General features: G+C 43.5%; 1 protein-coding gene across 1 annotated transcript in view; it reads left to right on the top strand.

Moving 5' to 3' along the window:
- The window catches only part of hk1 (hexokinase 1), a 122,489-nt gene that overhangs the window by 43,095 nt on the left and 56,609 nt on the right, over nt 1–22,785 (top strand). The window contains exons 5-9 of the mRNA XM_068052394.1: nt 828–923; nt 3,546–3,645; nt 7,947–8,130; nt 12,982–13,137; nt 13,810–14,043. Coding sequence (XP_067908495.1) covers nt 828–923; nt 3,546–3,645; nt 7,947–8,130; nt 12,982–13,137; nt 13,810–14,043 — 770 coding nt within the window. The remainder of the gene's footprint in view (nt 1–827; nt 924–3,545; nt 3,646–7,946; nt 8,131–12,981; nt 13,138–13,809; nt 14,044–22,785) is intronic.

Genomic DNA, 22,785 nt, shown 5'->3' with positions numbered 1-22,785 from the left:
CGATGGGCTGAATGGTCTCCTTCTGTGCTGTATGAATAGTGAACAGGTGTAGAACCTCTATCAGAGGTTCTCTCTGGACGCATTGTGCTTAGCTCAGTTGCATTCTGCAACCACTGCCCTAGCTAGGATCAGCTAACCAGGGAATTGAATCTGGGATCCTTGCATGGCTCAATGTACTTTTGGTATGGCAATGCCTTTACTCACTGGGCTGGCGGGAGACCTGTCATTCGAAGCAACTTTGTTGCTGTTTGATTTTTATATGCTCATGGGCACGTCTATGCTTCTATATTCAGCGTGAGGACAGGGCCAGGCTCTGTCAGGTGTCAAGACCAAAATACTGAAGATACTGGAAATCTCAAATAAAAACAGGAAATGCTAGAAATACTCAGCAGGTCTGGTAGCATCTGTGGAGAAAGAAACAGAGTTAATGTTTCAGGTCAATGACCTTTCATTAGAACCCTTTTCATCACATGGCCCTTACTATTAGAGAGGATGGATGTGGGTATGTCCTTACTAATAATTTACCCCTCAAATCAATAGATTCACAACACTGAATGTCAGATGTCATAGTTTTATTAAGTATACAGCAATTAAACAAAAGATCCAATTGGAGTGCAAGTAACAGTAACTAGGGGTTTATCAGTTGGGCTTAACAAAAGGATGCTGCAAAACTGAAGCTATCACGATATATTAGGACTTCCAGAAACCATCAATTGTTTATTTTCAGATTTATTTGTCTCTTCCACTTGATAAAGTTTGATTTCAGTGCACATTGCCATTCAGTTGTAGAAATTGTTAATGTTCAGCTTGTCATCTTTGTGTCACAGAGTGTTCTGATCACGTGGACGAAAGGTTTTAAAGCGAGTGGAGTGGAGGGTTCAGATGTGGTGAAGCTGCTACGCAAGGCCATCGACAAGAGAGGGGTACGTTTTACACTGACTAAGATAAGATACACCATTGTGTCCTTACTCTGATTTGCTATTTCCAGTACTGATGCATTGATATGACACTATGAAGTAAATGGTACAATTTTAAAGGGGAAGCAGTAACTGAGAAACCTAGGGGTGTATATCTTTGAAGGTGCAGCTCAAGTTGAGAAGGCTGTTTTAAAAAAAAAAATGAATTGCTGGCTTCATTAATAGAGGTTTCGAGTACAAAGGCATGGAAATCTCAGTAAATCTCAGTAAACCACTGGCTAGACCTTAGCTGCAGTATCGTGTTTAATTCACAATTCTTAAGAGAAATGTCAGGGCCTTGGAGAGGATGCAGAGGAGATTTACTGAAATGGTAGCAGGAATGAAGGACTTCAGTTAGTGGAGAAGCTGGTGTTGTTGTTCGAGCAGCGATGGTTAAGAAGAGATTTGATAGAAGTGGTCAAAATCATGAATGGTTTTGATCGAGTAAATAAAGAGAAACTGTTTTCAATGGCAGCAGGATTGGTCACCAACGAACACAGATTTAAGGTGATTGGCAAAAGAAGAGGTAACATGAGGATATTTTTTTCACAGCAAATTATGACCTGGACTGCAGTGATTGAAAGGGTGGTGGAAGCAGATTCAATAAGAACTTTGAAAAGAGAATTAGATAAATATTTGAAGGAAAAAAGACTTACAGGACTATGAGGAAAGAGGAGGAGAGTGGGACAAATTGGGTGACTCTTTCAAAGAGCCAGATTAGGCACAAGGGGCCAAATGGCCATCTTCTGTGCTATATTATTCTATGATTCGATCATCATTGACTGGCTCTAAGCTGAATTGGCAGTGTCTGACAGTACATTTTGGGAGAAATGTGAATACCTCCTCTCTAGGAAGAGAGATCAGAATGTCTTTCTTCTTGATGTGATCTCTCAGTCCCAGCAGAGAGCCACATGGATGGAGAGCGCAGCTCAGAGAATGAGGGCTTTCTCAACAACAACTACTTGCATTTATATATCACCTTTAACAAATAAAGCATTCCAAAGTGCTTTACAGGAGCTTTATCAAACAAAACTTTTCACTGAGCCACATACTGGGTTTGGTGACCAAAGTCTTGGTCAAAGAGGTGGGTTTTAAGGAGCATTTTGAAGAGGATCTTTGTGAATCTTTGCAATTCTCTACTCCAAAGGGCTGTGGATGCTCAGTTGTTGACTGTATTCAAAGCTGAGAATAATAGATTTTTGGACTCAAGGGGAATCAAGGCATATGGGGATCGGGAGAAAAAGTGGAATTGAGGTCCAAGATCAACTGTGATCTTACTGAATGGCAGAGAAAGCTTGAGTAGCAGTATGACTACATCCTGCTTCTGTTTGTTATGTTCTTATGAGAGAGAGGTGGAGAGGTTTGAGGAGGAAATTCCAGAGCTCAGGGCTGAAGCAGCTGAAGGGATGGCTGCTAATAGTGGAGTGAAGCAAATTCGGGATGTGCAAGAGGCCAAAATTGGAGGAGCACAGAGATCTCAAAGGGTTGTTTCGCTGGAGGAGGCCACAGAGATAGGGATGGGTGAGGCCATGGAGGGACTGCCACACTCCCCGGTAGGATTGGATCATCTGTCAGGTTAAAACCAACATTGCTTTAATGGAATACAAAATAAAAGTGCAAAGCAGTAAGTCAGTTGTGTATTCATGACTTTAAAGAGGTAATTTTAAGTTCTTCTTCACTCTGGGATACAGTTCCACAGCTGGCAGCAACCTGCAGTACTTTGCATTCTTCATGTCAGCCGAGTCAGTATCAGTGGATTATTTTACCATAGAAAGCACCCCAGTGGAACTAGAACCTGTTCTCACCAACGTCCACATGGTGTACGTTTCAACGAGTGTCACTGGATTATGATTAAGAGCAGGACACCAGGCAAGTTTTACTCTCCCTAACCTATGGTGCTGGGACTACATCTCATGGCTGGGATCCACATAGGTCAGGGGTGGATGGAGGCTTTTCTCCAATACACTAGCAGGTAACCATGGAACCCTTTCAACTGTAGATTTCATTCCCCTCAAGGCTCAGTATAAATATTTACTGAGAAGGTTTGAAAAATGGCAACTACATCACTATTGAAAGACTCTCCATTTGGATTACACAATTTTACCTCGTCCTAGCTCATAACACATGATGTGCTGGGAATATGTAAAGGGTGGGGTGGGATTTCCTACTGTTAGGAAGATGCATTGGGAGGAGGTAGATGAAGGAGACTGATCAAATGGTTAAAGAGGGGGTGGAATGGGTGACCTCCTGTGCATTGTCAAGGACAGTGAAGAAACATGTTTTGATTCAATGGCTCCCTTCATTGTGAATGGTTGGTCTATGACTAGACCACTGCTTGGAGCTCATTTAGATCCAGTCTAGCCCTCGAGCTTTGTGCTGAATGTTTGTTCAGGCTCTGAAAGATGTCAATGTTTTGGCTTCTGGTCTGGGGGTCCCAGAGCACATCAGGCATAGGCAGGCCTCTGTGCCTGTCCATTGAAGTGCTTCAGCCAGCACAATATTAATCCCTGTGTGTTTTAACTGATCTATAAATGCATTCTTTTCATGAACTGCTCTTATGGCTGAGAGTTGTTTTTCTTTCTTCCCAAGGACTATGACGTAGATATCATGGCTGTGGTGAATGACACTGTCGGCACCATGATGACCTGTGGATTTGATGACCAGCGCTGTGAAGTTGGCCTTATTATAGGTAGCGACCTTTAACTAAATAACTTTTGGCTGTGCTCGTGGGCAAAGATACTGCTGGTGTAGCAATGGGACACACACACTGGAAATTCCAGGTTCGATTCCTGGGCTGACCTCAGCCAGGAAGCAGGCAGGAGCTTATTTAAGATGCAAAAGTTGTGTCGCGAGGGAATTTCCCCTACCAACACCCCCACCCCTTCCCCAAGCTCAAGGAATAAATTGCAGTTTACACAAAGGAGGAGGAGTAAACAATGATGTAAGGACAGTATGAGAAAAAATCTTGGTTCAGAAGATCAGGAGGTAGAATCAGTGTGGGTGAATATTGGGGATAAAAAGGGTCAAAAAATGCTGGTGGAAGTAGTTTATAGGCCCCCTAATAATAGTTACATGGTTAGACTGAGCATTAAACAAGAAATAATTAGAGCTGGTAACAAAGGTAATGTAATAATCATGGGACACTTTAATCTTTAGACAGGACAAATCATAATGGCAAAGGTAGTCTGGAAGATGAGTTTGTAAAATGCTTTTGTAACAGTTTCCTGGAACAATACGTTGTGGAACCAATTAGGACTAATGCCTTTTTAGATCTAGTATTGTGTAATGAGGCAGGTTTAATTAGTAATCTGATGGTAAAAGATCTTCTGGGAATCATTATACACAGTCCATATTAAGTTTGAAAGCGACATACTTCAGTTCCAAACAAGAATCTTGAACTTTAACAAAACCAATGACATAGGAATGAGGGGACAGCTGGCTAAGGTTGATTGGGTAATAGATTAAAAGGTATGGTGGTAAATAAACAGTGGGAAATATTTAAAGAAAATTAAAAATGTTAAAAAAACATTCCATTAAAAAAACATAAACTCAACGAAAGATCCATCCATGGCTTACTAGGGAAGTTAAGGAGAGTATTAGATTAAAAGGAGAGGCAAATAATATCATGCTTGAATAGTAGTAAGCCTGAGGAGTGTTCTAGAAACTCAACAATAGGTGTCCAAAAAGCTGATGAGAAAGGCAAAAATAGAATGAGAGTAAACTAGCCAGGAATATAAAAACAGATTGTAAGAGATTTTACAAGTATATATAAAGGAGGGAAGTAGCTAAAATAAACATGGGTCCCTTAGAGCGACAGGAGAAATTATCATGGGGAAGGAGGAAATGGCAGAGATGATGAACAAATGTTTTGTGTCTTTCTTCACAGTCGAAGCCACAAATTACATTTCAGAAATAAAGGGTAACCAAGGACTAATATAAGTGAAGAACCTAAGGTAATTAATGTCATCAGAAAAGAAAAAATATTGGAGAAGTTTAAGGGACTAAAAGCTGACATATCCCCAGGCCAACATAGATACAATACTCTTGGCCTCTTCATCTAAGTTATTAATTTAGATTGTAAATAGCTGGGGCCCCAACACCGATCCTTGTTGCACTCCCCTTGTTAGAGTCTACCAACTTGAAAATGCCCCAGTAATCTCTACTCTCTTCTTCCTGTCCGTTAACCAATCCCCTATCCATGTGCATATATTCTCCCCATCTCCATGAGCCCTAAGGTTCTAAAAGAGGTAACTGCAGAGATAATGGATGCACTAGTTGTGATTTTCCAAAATTCCCTAGATTCTAGAATGGTCCCAATGAATTTGAAGTTAACAAATGTAACACAACTATTCAAGAAAAGAAGGAGAAAAAAATGGGACTGCAGGCCAGTTAGCCTGACATCAACTATCAAGAAATTGCTGGAAGCTATTATTAAGGAAGTCTTAACAATACACTTAGAAAATCATAGTATTATCAGACAAAGTCAACATGGTTGAACAACAAGGAACTCATGTTTGACAAATGTATTAGTTTTTTGAGGATGTAACTAGTAGGGTAGATAAAGGGGAACCTTGTAGATGCTTGGATTTCCAAGTCGATACTTGGATTTCCAAAAACCATTCAATCTGGTGCCACACAAATGGTTAATACACAAGAAAAGGGCTCATGGAGATGGGGAGAATATATTCGCATGGATAGAAGATTGGTTAACGAACGGGAAGGAGAGCGTAGGGATTACTGGGGCATTTTCAAGTTGGTAGGCTCTAACTAGGGGAGTGCAACAAGGATCGGTGTTGGGGCCCCAGCTATTTGCAATCTAAATTAATGACTTAGATAAAGAGGCGAAGAGTAATGTATCTATATTTTTTGACGATACAAAGCTAGGTGGGAATGTAAGCTGTGAAGAGGACACAAAGAGGCTGCAAAGAGATATAGACAGGTTGAGTGGCGGCTCATTTAAATACCCGGGTTGGCCCCCCACCCCCGCTCCTCAATCATGTGGAGGGGGCAGGCTGTCCGACACCGGCAATGGCATCAGCTGCCTGTGCACAGGCACTGTTCCCATTTTTAAAGGCAGCCAGCCCTGCCGGTAGATTTACATTTTCAAAGAGACAACCCCCTGCCCCCCCAACTGTTGCAAACAAAATTATAATGCCCCTTTCCCACCCCTCCCATCACAATTAAGTATCTGCCCTTCCCCCCCAAAACACTTAACTTACAAATATGACCTTCCCCCACCCCCCACCAAACTGTACAAAGTTCACAGTTCACTCTTTCTCACCATCTCCTACACGCATGACAATTATTTGATTCCATTTCCGCACCCCCCCCCCCCCCCCCCCACCACTGAAAATGTTACGTTTACCCCCCCCCATACCAGCGTGACACCTGCTTTTCCCCAGACGGGGAAGTGAAGGTGCGGGAGTGCTGCCGCCGCACTGAAGATCGCAGCGGGCCCGTAAGATGGGAGGTAAGTTTATTTAACTGTACTGATAGTGCTCATTTAATATGCAAAGCCTGGTCCCGTCGCCCAGCAATGGGGAGGTTGCCACGGAGACTCGCTGCCACCGGGAAGATCGGGCCCGACCCTCCCGGTGTCACACTCCGTGGCGGGCCTCTGCTGGAACGATCTTCCAGCCGCCTCCCCCCGCACCCCCCCCCCCCCACCATGAAGACTGATGTTGAGAACCCAGTAAAATCCAGTCTGTAAATGAGTCGGCAACAAGGTGGCAGATGGAGTATAATGTAGGGAATTGTGAGGTTATTCACTTTGGTCGTAAGTATATAAAAACAGAATATTTTTTAAACGATAGGCAACTTTTAAATGTTGATGTTCAGAGAGGCTTGGGTGTACTGGTACAAGAAACACAAAAAGTTAGCATGCAGGTATGGCAAGCAATTAGGGAGGCAAATGGCATGTTGGGCTTTATTGCAAGGGGATTGGAGCAGAAGAATAAGAAAATCTCACTACAATTGTGCAAGGTTTTGGTGAGACCAAACCTGGAGTACTTTGTGCAGTTTTGGTCTCCATATTTAAGGAAGGATATACTTGCATTGGAGGCGGTACAGCAAAGGTTCACTAGATTGGTTCCTGGGAAGAGATGGTTGTCCTGTGATGACAGGCTGAGTAAAATCGAGTCTATACTGTCTGGAGTTCAGAACAATGTAAGGTGATCTCATAGAAACATGAAAAATTTTGAAGGAGCTTTACAGGGTTGACACTGAGATGTTGTTTTCCCTGGCTGGGGAATGTAGAACACGGGACAGAGTCTCAGGTAAGGAGTGGATCATTTAAGACTGAGATGAAGAGAAATTTCTTCACTCAGAAGGTTGTTGAATTTTTGGAATTCTCTACTCCAGAGGGTTGTAGATGTTCCATCGTTGAATATATTTAAGGCTGAGATAGACAGATTTTTGGACTCTCAGGGAATCAAGGGATATGGGGAGCAGGCAGGAAAGTGGAGTTGAGGCAGAAGATCAGCCATGATCATATTGAATGGCAGAGCAGGCTCAAAGGGCCGTAAGGTCTACTCCTGCTCCCATTTCTGATGTTCTTATGCTCTTGGCCCTGATCACGAGGGAATTGCCTCCATCCCCAATCATAAGGGAATCCATCAGCAACATGTAGTCGCCCTGGAACACCATCCTCTCACTGACTGCCGAGGACTCTTCCCAAAGGTCGCCTGGTGCAGCCTCCTGCCACCAAATTCCCATTCCCATCTGCTGGTCTATTGGCAGGCAGAATTTCGGGAATTGAAATGAGGCCTGACCTCCAAGTCCCTGGAGTCTAGGGTGTGCTGTCCCCTACCAGGCTCATGTGCACCGTACTCGCAAGTGATCAGGGCTCATGCACAAAAAATGATAACATTAATGAGGTATTGGAGGGCAGCTGGTGTCTGTGGAGTCAGCACTGTGAGGAGCACGGAAACTTAGAAATTAGATTTTTAAGAATAGTTGTTTCTGAGCTGATGACCATTCCATCTTGATCAGGTACTGGTACTAATGCTTGTTACATGGAGGAACTGAGACACATAGACCTGGTGGAAGGCGATGAAGGACGGATGTGCATCAACATAGAATGGGGAGGTTTTGGAGATGACGGCTCACTGGAATCCATCAGGACTGAATTTGATCGGGAAATTGATCGTGGTTCTCTCAATCCGGGAAAACAGCTGTAAGTTTTCACTTTTACATTTGTTTATTGACTGAAAAGCTGCTGTCTCAAATTGTCAGTATGGTACCTCCAACTTAAGAACATAAAAACTAGGAGCAGGAGTAGGCAGTTCAGCCCCTCGAGCCTGCTCCGCCATTCAATACGATCATGGCTGATCTCATCTCGGCCTCAACTCCACTTTCCTGCCCGTTCTTCATAACCCTTCAACCCATTACTAAATAAAAATCTGTATCTCCTCCTTAAATTTACTCAATACCTCGGCATCCACAGCACTCTGGGGTAGTGAATTCCACAGACTCACGACCCTTTGAGAGAAGTAATTTCTTCTCATCTCTGTTTTAAATCTGCTACCCCTTATCCTAAAACTATGACCTCTCGTTCGAGATTGCCCCACCAGAGGAAACATCCTCTCTGCGTCTACTTTGTCAATCCCCTTAATCAGCTTATATACCTCAATTAGATCTCCTCTCATTCTTCTAAACTCTAGAGAGTAAAGGCCTAAACTGCTCAATCTCTCTTCATAAGACAAACCTCCATTAATGATTTAGACCTGAATGTAGGAGGTAAGATCAGTAAGTTCGTAGTTGACACGAAAATTGGTGGTGTCGTAAATAGTGAGGAGGAAAGCCTTAAATTACAGGACAATATAGATGGGTGGGTAAGAAGGGCGGAGCAGTGGCAAATGGAATTTAATCCTGAGAAGTGTGAGGTGATGCATTTTAGGAGGACAACATTTAAGAAGTATTTAGATGAGCACTTGAAACGCCATAGCATACAAGGCTATGGGCCAAGTGCTGGAAAATGGGATTAGAATAGTTAGGTGCTTGATGGCTGGCACAGACACGATGGGCTGAAGGACCTGTTTCTGAGCTGTATAACTCTATGACCCTCTTTTTTAAAATTTTTTTTATTTTAGGGATACAGCACTGAAACAGGCCATTCGGCCCACCGAGTCTGTGCCGACCAACAACCAACCATTTATACTAATCCTACATTAATCCCATATTCCCGACCACATCCCCAGCCTTCTCCTACCATCTACCTACACTAAGGGCAATTTACAATGGCCAATTTACCTATCAACCTGCAAGTCTTTGGCTGTGGGAGGAAACTGGAGCACCCGGCGGAAACCCACTCATCTCTGGAATCAATCTAGTGAATCTCCTCTGAACTGCCTCCAATGCAACTACATCTCTCCTCAAGTAAGGGGACTAAAACTGTACGCAGTATTCCAGGTGCGGTCTCACTAATGCCTCGTACAGTTGCAGCAACATTTCCCTACTTTTATACTCTATTCATTTAGCAATAAATGCCAAAATTCCATTTGCCTTCCTTATTACCTGCTGTACCTGCATACTAGTTTTCAGCGATACATGCATGAGGACACCCAGATCCCTCTGCAGCGAAGCACTCTGAAGTCTCTCTCCATTTAGATAATTTGCCTTTCTATTCTTACGACCAAAATGGATAACCTCACACTTATCCACATTAATCTCTATCTGCCAAATTTTGGCCCATTCACCTAACCTATCCTTTTCCATTTGTAAAGTTTTTATTTCTTCATTGCAATTTACTATCCCACCTATTTTAGTGTCATCTGCAAATTTGGCTATAGTACCTTCTATCCCTGCATCCAAATCATTAATATATATTGTAAATAGTTGGGGCCCGAGGACTGAACCCTGTGGCACCCCACTAGTTACATCTTGCCAACTAGAAAAAGATCTGTTGGTTGGCCAATCCTCTATCCAAGCTAATAAATTTCCCCTATCCCCATGTGATCTTACCTTTTGTATTAACCTTTTGTGCGGCACCTTATCAAATGCCTTCTGGAAGTCCAGATATACTACATCTATAGGATCCCCATTATCCACTTTGCTTGTTACAGCTTCGAAGAACTCTAGCGAATTAGTCAAACATGATTTAGCCTTCATAAAACCATGCTGACTCTGATGGATTGTGTTTTGACTTTGTAAATGTCCTGTTATTACTTCATTAATATTGGATTCTAACAATTTCCCAACGACAGATGTTAAACTAACTTGTCTATAGTTTCCTCCTTTCTGCCTCTCTCCCTTTTTGAATATTAGCTTTTTTCCAATCCACTGGAACCTTTCCCGCATCCAGGGAATTTTGGAATATTATAACCAACGGATCCACTATCTCTGCTGACACTTCCTTCAAGACCCTAGGATGTAGGCCATCAGGCCCTGGGGACTTGTCTGCCTTCAATCCCAATAGTTTGCTCAGTACTTTTTCCCCAGTGATGATGATTGTTCTAAGTTCCTCCCTTACTATAACCTCTGCATTACCTGTTACTATTGGGATGGTACTAGTGTCCTCCACTGTGAAAACTGAGGCAAAATATTGATTTAGTGTCTCCGCCATTTCTGTGTTCCCCTCTATTAACTCCCCATCTCATCCTCCAAGGGACCAACATTCACTTTAGCTACTCTCTTCCCTTTTATATACTTATAGAAGCTTTTGCTATCTATTTTTATATGTTGCGCTAGTTTTCTTTCATAATTTACCTTTGCTCTTTTTATTACATTTTTAGTAACCCTTTGTTAATCTTTAAAAGTTTCCCAGACTTCCAGCCTGCCACTTGTCTATGCAATATGGTATGCCTTAGTTTTTGTCTTTATGTTATCTTTAACTTCCTTGCTTAGCCATGGATGTTTTTTCCTCCTCACAGAATCTTCCTTCCTCTCTGGAATATATTTTAGTTGGGAGGAATTGAATATTTTCTTAATCTGCCACTGCTCATCAACTGTCCTACCTTTTAATCTTCCTGCCCAGTCCACTAGGGCCAAATCTGTCCTCGTGCCTATGTAATTACCTTTGTTTAACTCCAGAACGCTAGTGTGGGACTCCAGTTTCTCTCCCTCAAACTGTATTTGAAATTCTAGCATGCTATGATCACTCTTCCCGAGAGGATCCTTAACTATGAGATCATTAATTAATCCCACCTCATTACACAATACCAAATCTAGAATAGCCTGCTCCCTGATTGGTTCCACAACATATTGCTCCAAAAAACAATCTCTAATACATTCAATGAACTCTCCCTCGAGGCTACCCATGCCAATTTGATTACCCATTCGTCTCTATTTGCGCTGTTAACTCAGCTACCTTCTCCTTTAACTTTGACTTCCTAATTTTCCATGCAGCTGGACCCTCCCCCCCCCCCACTATTTAGTGTAAAGCGTTATCTACAGCCCTGGTTAAGCGATTCGCCAGGACGCTGGTCCCAGCATGATTCAGATGGCACCCGTCCCATCGGAACAGCTCCCTCCTTCCCCAGTACTGGTGCCAATGTCCCATGAATTCGAACCCATTTCTGCCACACCAATCTTTGAGCCACGAATTTACCTCTTTAATCTTTATTGACCCTGTGCTAATTAGCCCGTGGCTCAGGTAGTAACCCGGAGATTATTACCTTTTTGGTGCTGCTTTTTGATTTAGCCTCTAGCTGTTCATATTCCCATCAGCAGAACCTCTTTCCGCGTTCTATCTATATCGTTGGTACCTACGTGGACCACGACAACTGGATCTTTCCGCTCCCACTCAAAATTCCTCTGCCGTCCAGATGAGATATCCTGAACCCTGGCACCAGGTAGGCAAAACAGCCTTCGGGACTCTCGATCCTGGCCATAGGGAACAATGTCTATGTCCCTAGCTATACTATCCCCGATTGCATCTACATTTCTCATTTCTCCCCCCACTTGAATGGTTTCCTGTACCACGGTGCTATGGTCAGTTTGCTTATCCTCCCTACACTCCCTGCAGTCGTCCACACAGAATGAAAGAATCTCGAACCTGGACAAGGACAAGGGCTGAGGCTCCTGCAACAGTACCTCCTGGATCCCTCTACCTGCCTCACTCACAGTCATACCCTCCTGTCGCTGACCACTGGCCGATTTCAAGGTAGTTAATCTAAGGGGTGTGACTGTCTCCTGAAACAGTGTCCAGGTAACTCTCCCCCTCCCTGATGTGTTGTAGTTTCCGAAGCTCAGACTCCTGCTCATCAACTCTGAGCCGGAGTTTCTCGAGCAGCCAACACTTGCTACAGATGTGGTCACTTGGAACCACAATGGGGTCCACCAGCTTCACATCATGCAGGTACAACACATCGCCTGGCCCTGCATCTCTATTTAATTTAATTAGATTTTAATTTGTTTTTAAAATTCTGACTGGTCTTTAGTTTTTGATCTGTAAAATATTTCTCCTATTCACCTTTAATCTGAAATCAAGTTAAAACAGGTAATTCAAATTAGCAGTTACTTACCAACCAATGAACTTACGGTTTTCCTGTGATGCCACTCTTTGTTAAACAGGATGTTACTTGCTTGACCTTTTGCTCGTACCATTTTTCCATTGGACGACCAAATGGGTGAAAATGAGGGAAAGTTGGCCCCACTTTTGATTTTGTCTCTTTCAAGGCAATGCAGATCAGTCCTTATTTTGAGACTTCCTGCAGTCATGAACAGTGCTATATAAAATGACAGTCATTCTTTTATCACCAGAGAGGAAATATTTTTAGATTTCCAGTTGGACACAACTGAGTTTTGCCTGAAAGATTCAGGACTCTGGCCACAAGACAGTTTCTTTTAAAATCAGTCACCATTTCAGTGCTGGGTTGATTTTGGATTGCAATTTGCCAGTACTACAAATTTCAGGCAGCGGAACAGTCTGAATACTACCAGCACAAAATCAAATGATTTGTCAGCTTATGACTGTTATGACCAAAGAATTTAGGCATTTTACTAGTGCCAATCAGAGGAGAATTTGGTATTGAATTATTAGGAAGCGAGACATATGAGCTCATATCTGTATAACTTAATGACACAGGTTTGAGAAAATGATCAGCGGAATGTATATGGGAGAACTCGTGAGGCTCATTCTCGTAAAGATGGCTAAGGAGGGGCTGCTTTTTGAAGGAAACATCACACCGGAACTTCTTACCAAAGGCAAATTGGAAACAAAGGATATTTCTGCCATTGAGAAGTAAGTAACAATTTAAACCATATTAATTCCATAACAGGGAGCTTTCCTTGCACATTCTTAGTTTCAGGTTTAAACAGTGTGGAATACATACCTTGAGATATTTTTCCCTTCCAATTCTTTTTGACCCTTGCTGGATTACAGTGCCACAGGGATCGGATGCTCTCCTCCACTTCACCAAAGTGGCATTTTTCATTAATAAGCTAAGGCAGAATACATGGGCAGGCAGATGGACTGTGGGAATAGGGCCTGAGCCCATCCTCTCTGGATATTCAGAGGGAAATTTCCCTCAGCATAAGGCTGATACGTTCACTGTTAGGCTGGTATTCTGAGATAAGGCAGCCAGTGGGAGCCTTGCTAGCTGCTCTTGTAGGTTGGAAAATCACAGCTGGAGTAATGTGTGTGATATCCTGGTGTGTACCAGATGGATGAGGCTCACACTCGCAGCATAAACCCTGGAAATAACTACCTGAATATAACTGTACAGCTGGATGTTCATGGACTTTTCAGAAATAATTTAAATGTAATTTATTTCATAAAATCTGGGAAGATGCAGCTTAGCTCATTTAATCCAAAATTCCAAGATTGTGATGGCCATACTTCTAAAGTTTTTTCCAGTTGTCACAACTCCTGACTGCATCATAGGTGATTTAATGACCTGTCTTTGTTTTACAGAAGCAAAGGAGGTTTGGTGAAAGCCAGGGACATTCTAATGCGCCTGGGCCTGGAGCCGTCTGAGGAGGATTGCATTGCTGTACAGCATGTTTGTACAATTGTTTCTTTCCGCTCAGCCAATCTGTGCGCTGCTGCCCTTGGAGCCATCCTGACCCGACTTAGAGATAATAAAGGAGTGCCACGGCTCCGGACCACAGTGGGAATGGATGGTTCGCTCTACAAGATGCATCCACAGTAAGTCATTAGCATCACATGTCTTCCATAATTCTAAAAAAGGCCATCTGGTTTGAATCTGGACAGTCTGGAGTGACCAGCTGCCAACTTTAACGAATGAAAACCCAGTTAGCAGAAGTCTGTTTTTCAAGTTCTGTGCATGTGTGAGTGGGACAGTTTTTACTTTCATAAGTGTGAGAAAATCAGTTTTGCACATCCACCAAACCATTGTAAGAATACCTAATTCAAACTCGGGTTTATCTTCTACATCATCCTGACATCCTGCCTGCAGTCCTCAGAGCAGGCTTCAGATTGTGGCACAATAAAAGGGCATCAGTGGGCTCTTACAACTCATTCATGATGCAGCCATCAAATCCTTCAGGCTCAACTTTCTTCAGATCAGCAGCTTCTAATGCTGATCAGGTCAAAATTATATGGATGCTCATAAGAACTAGGAGCAGGAGTAGGCAGTTCAGCCCCTCGAGCCTGCTCCGCCATTCAATATGATCATGGCTGATCTCATCTCGACCTCAACTCCACTTTCCTGCCCATTCTCCATAACCCTTCAACCCATTACTAATTAAAAATCTGTCTATCTCCTCAAATTTACTCAATCCACCGCACTCTGGGGTAGTGAATTCCACAGACTCACGACCCTTTGAGAGAAGTAATTTCTCCTCATCTCTGTTTTAAATCTGCTGCCCTTTATCCTAAAACTATGACCTCTCGTTCTAGATTGCCCCACAAGAAGAAACATCCTCTCTACGTCTACTTTGTCATTCACCTTAATCATCTTAAATACCTCAATTAGAACTCCTCTCATTCTTCTAAACTCTAGAGAGTAAATGCCTAAACTGCTCAAACTGTCTTCATAAGACAAACCGCTCATCTCTGGAATCAATCTAGTGAACCTCCTCTGAACTGCCTCCAATGCAACTACAACCCTCCTCAAGTAAGGGGACCAAAACTGTACGCAATACTCCAGCGGCGGTCTCACTAATGCCTTGTACAGTTGCAGTAACACTTCCCTACTTTTATACTCTACTCCTTTAGCAATAAAATCGTGTTTTTAGCTCCCCCTTGGTGAATCCTTATTCACTGCTTTCCAATTATAAGGCAAAGAAACCAGCACCAGCAGGCTTTCTTGGTTTAAAGAAGAAAAGTGAAATTTTATTAAACTTGAACTTTAATTCGGTTAACGCCTATAGATACATGACGCACCCAAGCTAGCATGCATACGCGATACACACGTGCAGATAGGGACAGAAAAGAGCAGAAGAAATAAAGTGGAAAAGTTTGAGGCAATATCTGAAGAGTTTTTGTTACAGGTCTTCGAGCTCACTGTGGAGTCCTTGATTGTAGATAGATCTTGCTTTTCGTTGGGGCCCAGTATTATTCTTAAAACTTGTTCACTGTAGGAGACTATTCTCTCTTGGGGTTCATGTGTCTTTAGTGGATTCAGAAGCAGGTAATAAAGTGATAGGAGCAGGGAGACAGACCAGGAGGTCGTCTTCAGCCCAGGAGCATTCTGCTTTCTGAGTTCAAAACTCTGTGACAAGTTCAAAAATAGCCCTGCAACAGCCAGTTAGTCATGACCAGCTGGTATAACCACCTCTGGCTTTATGGATTGTCTTGTCTAGCAGACCCTGGAATGTCTCCTCTACACACAATACCTAGTGATCAAAGGTCTATTGTGGGTTAAATTGGTGCAGGGAATAGCCCCTTTGTCCTTTCAAGCACTGTCTGTTAATATGCAAAAATGTCTTTCCAGCCAGGGGCCTGGCAACCCATTGTCACAGGCCTTCTCTTCTTCCCAGCAACAATTTAAAATTTAATGTCCGTGTGGTGAAATTAATGTGCCTCATTCTTGGCAGGTGGGGGCCTGCATGATAGGAGTAATCTCTGGATAACTCCCTGTGCAGTAGTGAATATAGAAATAGGAGGATAGAGCAGATGAATGCATAGCTGGAGAGATGGTGCAGGAAGGAGGACTTCCAATTCCTGGAACATTGGAACTGGTTCTGGAAGAGGTGGGACCTGCACAGCAAAGGCCTGCTCGGGTCTGCAATTGAAACCCAACCCGAGCCCGACAGAACCACATCCGACCCGAGCTCAACCCCGCCCGAGTCCTTTGCTTTTTTCCTGTGCCCGACCCGACCTGACCAGACCACCGGAATGAAGTCGATTATTTTAAAGAGGTTGTGCTCTACCTTGGACGGTAGACTAGTGCACAACTGCAGACCACTGCAGACTAGTGCGGAGTCCAGATGCACGTTTCCTGCCTTGACGTCCTGGCTGTTCAAATCTGGAAGCTTTTCCCTCCCTGACCAAAAGGCAGCACTGTGTCCGACCCGACCCGAGCCCGAATGCTGGACCCGGAAGAGAGACCCGACCCGACCCAAACCCGACACATGTCGTCTGGACTGTTCGGGTAGCCATGCTCTACTGCACAGGCCAGACAGGCTGCATCTCAAAAGGGCTGGAACTAATGTCCTTGCGGGGAAATTTGTTAGTGTGATTGGGAGGGTTTAAACAAACTTAGCAAGGGGATGGGAATCAAAATGTAACATGAGAAAGGAGAAACAAGGTGCATAAAGGATTGGGAGAGACAGATAGCACTAGATTAAGAAATACTGAGGTATTGGTGGAGTCAGAGTAAGAGGGAATGCACTAAAGTCTAAATTAGGTTTACAGTGCATGAGTGTGAATGCTCGGAATGTGGTAATAAAGGCTGGTGTGTTGCAGGCGCAGATAACCACTTCGGAATATGATAATGGAGACCTGTTCAAAAAGGGGCAGGACTGAGTACTACATATTCCCAGATAGAAAGTGTTCAGGAAAAATAGTAAAGGAAAGAAATGAGGAAGGGTGGTAGTATTGGGAGGTGTTAATTATAGGCCACCAACTAGTGGGAAAGATATCGAGGGACAAATTTGCAAGGAAATTACAGAGAGGTCCAAAACTGTAGAGCAGTTGTAATCGCAGACTTTATCCTAATATAACTGAGATAGTTACAGTGTAAAGGGCAGAGATGGAGAAGAGTGTCTGAAATGTGTTCAGGAGAATTTTCCAGATCGCTATGTTTCTGGCCCAATGAGGAAGGAGGCATTGGTGGATCTAGTTCTGGGACCTGAGAGAATCAAGCATCAGTAGGTGAACATTTAGGGTGCAGTAATCATAGTATAAGGTTTAGGTGAACTATGGAAAAGGACAAGGAGCAATCCAGAGTAAAAATAATGATTGGGGGAGGACCAATTTCTATGGGGTGAGAACAGATCTGGCCCAAGTAAATTGGAATGAGAGATTGGCAGCCAAAACTCTAACGGAACAATGGGCTGCCTTTAAAGAAGATACAATTCGGGTACAGTCGAGGTATATTAGGGCGATTAGGGACCTCAAAGGGGATTACACATGGAGGCAAAGGGCATGGCTGAGGCACTAAATGAGTACTTTGCATCTGTCTTTACCAAGGAAGAAGGTGCTGCCAAAGTCATAGTGGAAGAGGAGCTAATTGAGACACTGACTGGGCTAAAAATTGATAGAGGAGGTGTTAGAAAGGCTGGCTGTACTTAAATTTGATAAGTCACCAGGACCGGATGACATGCAGCCAAGGTCTGAGGAAAGTAAGGGTGGAAATTGTGCAGGAACTAACCATAATTTTCCAATCCTCCTTAGATACAGATGGTACACCCTTGTTCAAGAAAGGGTGTAAGGATAAACCTGGCAATTACAAACCAGTCAGTTTAACCTTGCTGCTGAGAAAGCTTTTAGAAAGGATAATCCAAGACAAAATTAAGAGTTACTTGGACAAATGTGGATTAATTTAAGGAAAGCCAGCACAGATTTAGGGGTATACAAGCCCTCTGAGAGAAGCTGTAGCTAGTTAATTAGGTAGCTCCCTTAAACTGGTTTCTGAGCTCTAGCAGACATGACACATCATTGTTTTCAGACAGTATAAATTCAGGGGACTCTCTGCTGATTGTCTGCAATGAGTGCTGCTGGAGGGCACAGAGTGTGAAGCAGGGCGTTTGGTAAGTGAGAGTTTGGTAAGGAGGTGAAGTATAAATGAATTAAGAAATAAATTTAATTAAATTAACACAATAAAGATGGCAGGACAGGTGATGTGTCACAGTTGCAGAATGTGGGAGCTCCTGGATGCCATGGCATCCACATCTGTAGTAAGTGTCTGCGGCCTGAGAAACTTTGATTCAAGAGTCAATGAGCTGGAAGGCCGAGCTGCAGACACTGCGTTGCATCAGGGAGGGTGAAAGTTACCTGGACACTTTCTTCACCCCTTGGGATAGAATCATATGTTTTGGTCAGTGGTCAGGGACTGCAGGTCAAGCAGGTAAGGGGATCGAGACGGTGGGAGTGGAGGAGCCTCAGCCCTTGCAATTGAGCGACAAGTTTGAGGTTCTTGCAGCTTGTATGGACAAGAGCAAGGGCTGTAGTGTGGATGAGCAGACTGACCATGGCACCATGATACAGGAAACCGTTCAAGTGGTGGGAGCAAAGAGGAAAGTAGTAGTAGTAGGGGACAGTATAGTGAGGGGAATTGACATTGTTCTCTGCAGCAAAAATCGAGAGTCCAGAAGGCTGCCCAGTGCCAGGGTTTGGGACATATGCTTAGGGCTGGAGAGGAACTCACATTGGGAGGAGGAGGATCCAGTCGTTGTGGTCCATGTAGGTACCAACGACATAGGCAGGACAAGGAAGGAGGTTCTGCATAGTCAGTATGAGGAACTAGGTACCGAATTAAGAAGAAGAACCCCAAAGATGGTAATCTTTGGATTATTACCTGAGCCACGTGCAAATTGGAGTAGGGCAAAAAAGATCACAGAAATTAATGCGTGGCTCAGACTGGTGTGGTAGAAGTGGGTTCCGGTTTGTGAGGCATTGGCACCAGTACTGGGGAACGTGGGGCTGTACCGTTGGGACAGTCTACACCTGAGCTGTGCTGGGACCAGTGTTCTAGCGAGCCACATAACAAGGTAAGTAGAGAGGGTTTTAAACTAAATAGTGAGGGCAAGGTATCAAATTTGGGAAGATGTGGTAAATCAAAGAGGAGAGGCAAGAGAGAAAGGTATTAATATGGGAAATGATAATCAGACCGTGACAGCGAGTACAAATCTAAGAGTAAATCAGCAGACAAGGCTAGAGGTTACAAAAATAATAAAAGAACAAAACTAAAGGCTCTGTATATGAATGCATGTAGCATTCAAAACAAAATAGATGAACTGATAGCACAAATAGAAATAAATAAGTATGATCTGATATAAAAACAAGAAATGCTGGAACCACTCAGCAGGTCTGGCAGCATCTGTGAAAAGAGAAGCAGAGTTAACGTTTCGGGTCAGTGACCCTTCTTCGGAACTGACAAATATTAGAAAAGTCACAGGTTATAAGCAAGTGAGGTGGGGGTGGGGCAAGAGATAACAAAGGAGAAGGTGCAGATTGGACCAGGCCACATAGCTGACCAAAAGGTCACGGAGCAAAGGCAAACAATATGTTAATGGTGTGTTGAAAGACAAAGCATTAGTACAGATTAGGTGTTAATACACTGAATATTGAACAGCAGCAAGTGCAAACCTGAAAAAAACACAGTGGGTAAGCAAACTGAACAAATTAAGATGAAATGAAATAGATGCAAAAAAAAAGATTGTAAAAAATGTAAAAAAGAATGTAAAAAAAAGGAAGAAAAAATAACTAAAAATGAAAGTGAAATGGGGGGCTGTCATGCTCTGAAATTATTGAACTCAATGTTCAGTCCGGCAGGCTGTAGTGTGCCTAATCGGTAGATGAGATGCTGTTCCTCGAGCTTGCGTTGATGTTCACTGGAACACTGCAGCAATCCCAGGACAGAGATGTGAGCATGAGAGCAAGGGGAAGTGTTGAAATGGCAAGCAACCGGAAGCTCAGTATGATCTGATAGCCATTACAGAGACATGGCTGCAGGATGACATTAATTGGGACCTGAATATTGAAGGATGCATGACATTTAGGAAGGACAGGAAGCTGGGAAAAGGTGGAGGGGTGGTTCTGTTTATTAGTGATGGTAGTAGCACAATCAAGAGGGATAACCTAAGTTCAGGAGACCAGGATGTAGAAGCGGTTTGGGTAGAGATGAGAAATGCTAAAGGCAAGAAGTTTCTTGTGGGAGTGGTGTACAGTAACTACACAGTAGGACGGGGTATAAAGGAAGAAATAATGGGAGCTTGTCAGAAAGGTACGATGATAATCATGGGGGATTTTAATCTACATATAGACTGGAAAAATCAGATGGGAAAGGTAGCCTAGATGAGGAGTTCGTAGAATATTTTCGGGATAGTTTCTTCGAACAGCACGTTCTGGAGTCAACCAGAGAGCAGGCTATACTAGACCTGGTATTGTGCAACGATATAGGACTAATTCATGACCTCATGGTGAAGGTGCCTCTAGGCAGCAGTGATCATAATATGACTGAGTTGTGCATTCAGTTTGAGGGAGAGAAGGGTCGAAGACTAATATTTTAAACTTAAATAAGGCAATTCTGAGGGCATGAAAGCAGAACTAGCAAAAGTGAACTGGCAAAGTAGGTTATGGGATAGGTCAATAGAGATGCAGTGACAGACATTTAAGGGGATATTTCAGAATACACAGAATAGATACATTCCAATGAGAAAGAAAAATTCCAAGGGGAAGACCCACCATCCATGGTTAACTAAAAAAGTTAAAGATGGTATCAAACTTAAAGAAAAATCATATGATTGTGCAAGGATGGGTGGCAGGTCAGAAGATTGGACAGAATATAAAAAGCAGCAAAGAGCGACTAAAAGATTAATCAGGAGGGAAAAATCAGAGTACGAGGGAAAGCTGGCTAGAAATATTAAAACAGATTGTAAGCGTTTCTATAGATATTTTAAAAAGAAAAGAGTTCACAAAGAGAGCGATGGTCCTATAGAAAGTGATTCTGGGGAATTAATAAGGTTAAATAAGGAGATCGCAGATGAATTGAACAGGTATTTTGCATCGGTCTTCACCACAGAGGATACAAGTAACATCCCAGAAATAGCTGTAAATGGAAGGGAGGGAGGAACTCAAGAAAATTACAATCACCAGAGGAGTGGTGCTGAGCAAATTGTTGGAGCTGTGGGCTGACAAGTCCCCAGGTCCTGATGGACTTCATCCTAGGGTCTTAAAAGAAGTGGCTAGTGAGATAATTGATGCATTGGTTTTCATTTTCCAAAATTCCCTAGATTAGGGGAAGGTTCCATGAGATTGGAAAATAGCCAATGTAACTTCTTTATTCAAAAAGGGAGGGGGACAGAAAGCAGGAAACCACAGGCCAGTTAGCTTAACATCTTCTTTGGCCTCCTTATCTCGAGAGACAATGGGTAAGCGCCTGGAGCTGGTCAGTGGTGTGTGGAGCAGCACCTGGAGTGGCTATAAAGGCCAATTCTAGAATGACAGGCTCTTCCACAGGTGCTGCAGAAAAATCTGTTTGTCGGGGCTGTTACACAGTTGGCTCTCCCCATGCGCTTTTGTCTTTTTTCCTGCCAACTGCTAAGTCTCTTCAACTCGCCACACTTTAGCCCTGCCTTTATGACTGCCCGCCAGCTCTGGCGAACGCAGGCAACTGACTCCCACGACTTGTGATCAATGTCACAACACTTCATGTCATGTTTGCAAACGTCTTTGAAGCGGAGACATGGACGGCCGGTGGGTCTGATACCAGTGGCGAGCTCGCTGTACAATGTGTCTTTGGGGATCCTGCCATCTTCCATGCGGCTCACATGGCCAAGCCATCTCAAGCGCCGCTGGCTCAGTAGTGTGTATAAGCTGGGCATGTTGGCCGCCTCGAGGACTTCTGTGTTGGAGATACGGTCCTGCCACCTGATGCCAAGTATTCTCAGGAGGCAGCGAAGATGGAATGAATTGAGACGTCGCTCTTGGCTGACATACGTTGTCCAGGCCTCGCTGCCATAGAGCAAGGTACTGAGGACACAGGCTTGATACACTTGGACTTTTGTGTTCCGTGTCAGTGCGCCATTTTCCCACACTTTCTTGGCCAGTCTGGACTTGTTGATTTCTGCATCTAGAGACAGGTTACTGGTGATAGTTGAGCCTAGGTAGGTGAACTCTTGAACCACTTCCAGAGTGTAGTCGCCAATATTGATGGATGGAGCATTTCTGACGTCCTGCTCCATGATGTTTGTTTTCTTGAGGCTGATGGTTAGGCCAAATTCATTGCAGGCAGCCGCAAACCTGTCGATGAGACTCTGCAGGCACTCTTCAGTGTGAGATGTTAAAGCAGCATCGTCAACAAAGAGGAGTTCCCTGATGAGGACTTTCCGTACTTTGGACTTCGCTCTTAGATGGGCAAGGTTGAACAACCTGCCCCCTGATCTTGTGTGGAGGAAAATTCCTTCTTCAGAAGACTTGAACGCATGTGAAAGCAGCAAGGAGAAGAAAATCCCAAAAAGTGTGGGTGCAAGAACACAGCCCTGTTTCACGCCACTCAAGATAGGAAAGGGGTCTGATGAGGTGCCGCCATGTTGAATTGTGCCTTTCATATTGTCATGGAATGAGGTGATGATACTTAGTAGCTTTGGTGGGCATCAATGTTTTCTAGTAGTCTGAAGAGACCACGTCTGCTGACGAGGTCAAAGGCTTTGGTGAGATTAATGAAAGCAATGTAGAGGGGCATCTGTTGTTCGCGGCATTTCTCCTGTATCTGATGAAGGGAGAACAGCATGTCAACGGTCGATCTCTCTGCACGAAAGC

The sequence above is a fragment of the Heterodontus francisci genome, chromosome 20, assembly GCF_036365525.1.
Source record: "Heterodontus francisci isolate sHetFra1 chromosome 20, sHetFra1.hap1, whole genome shotgun sequence".
In the NCBI taxonomy this organism is placed as follows: Eukaryota; Metazoa; Chordata; class Chondrichthyes; order Heterodontiformes; family Heterodontidae; genus Heterodontus; species Heterodontus francisci.
The sequence above is the reverse complement of the archived record's forward strand: the minus strand, read 5'-3'. Positions and strand labels throughout refer to the sequence as shown.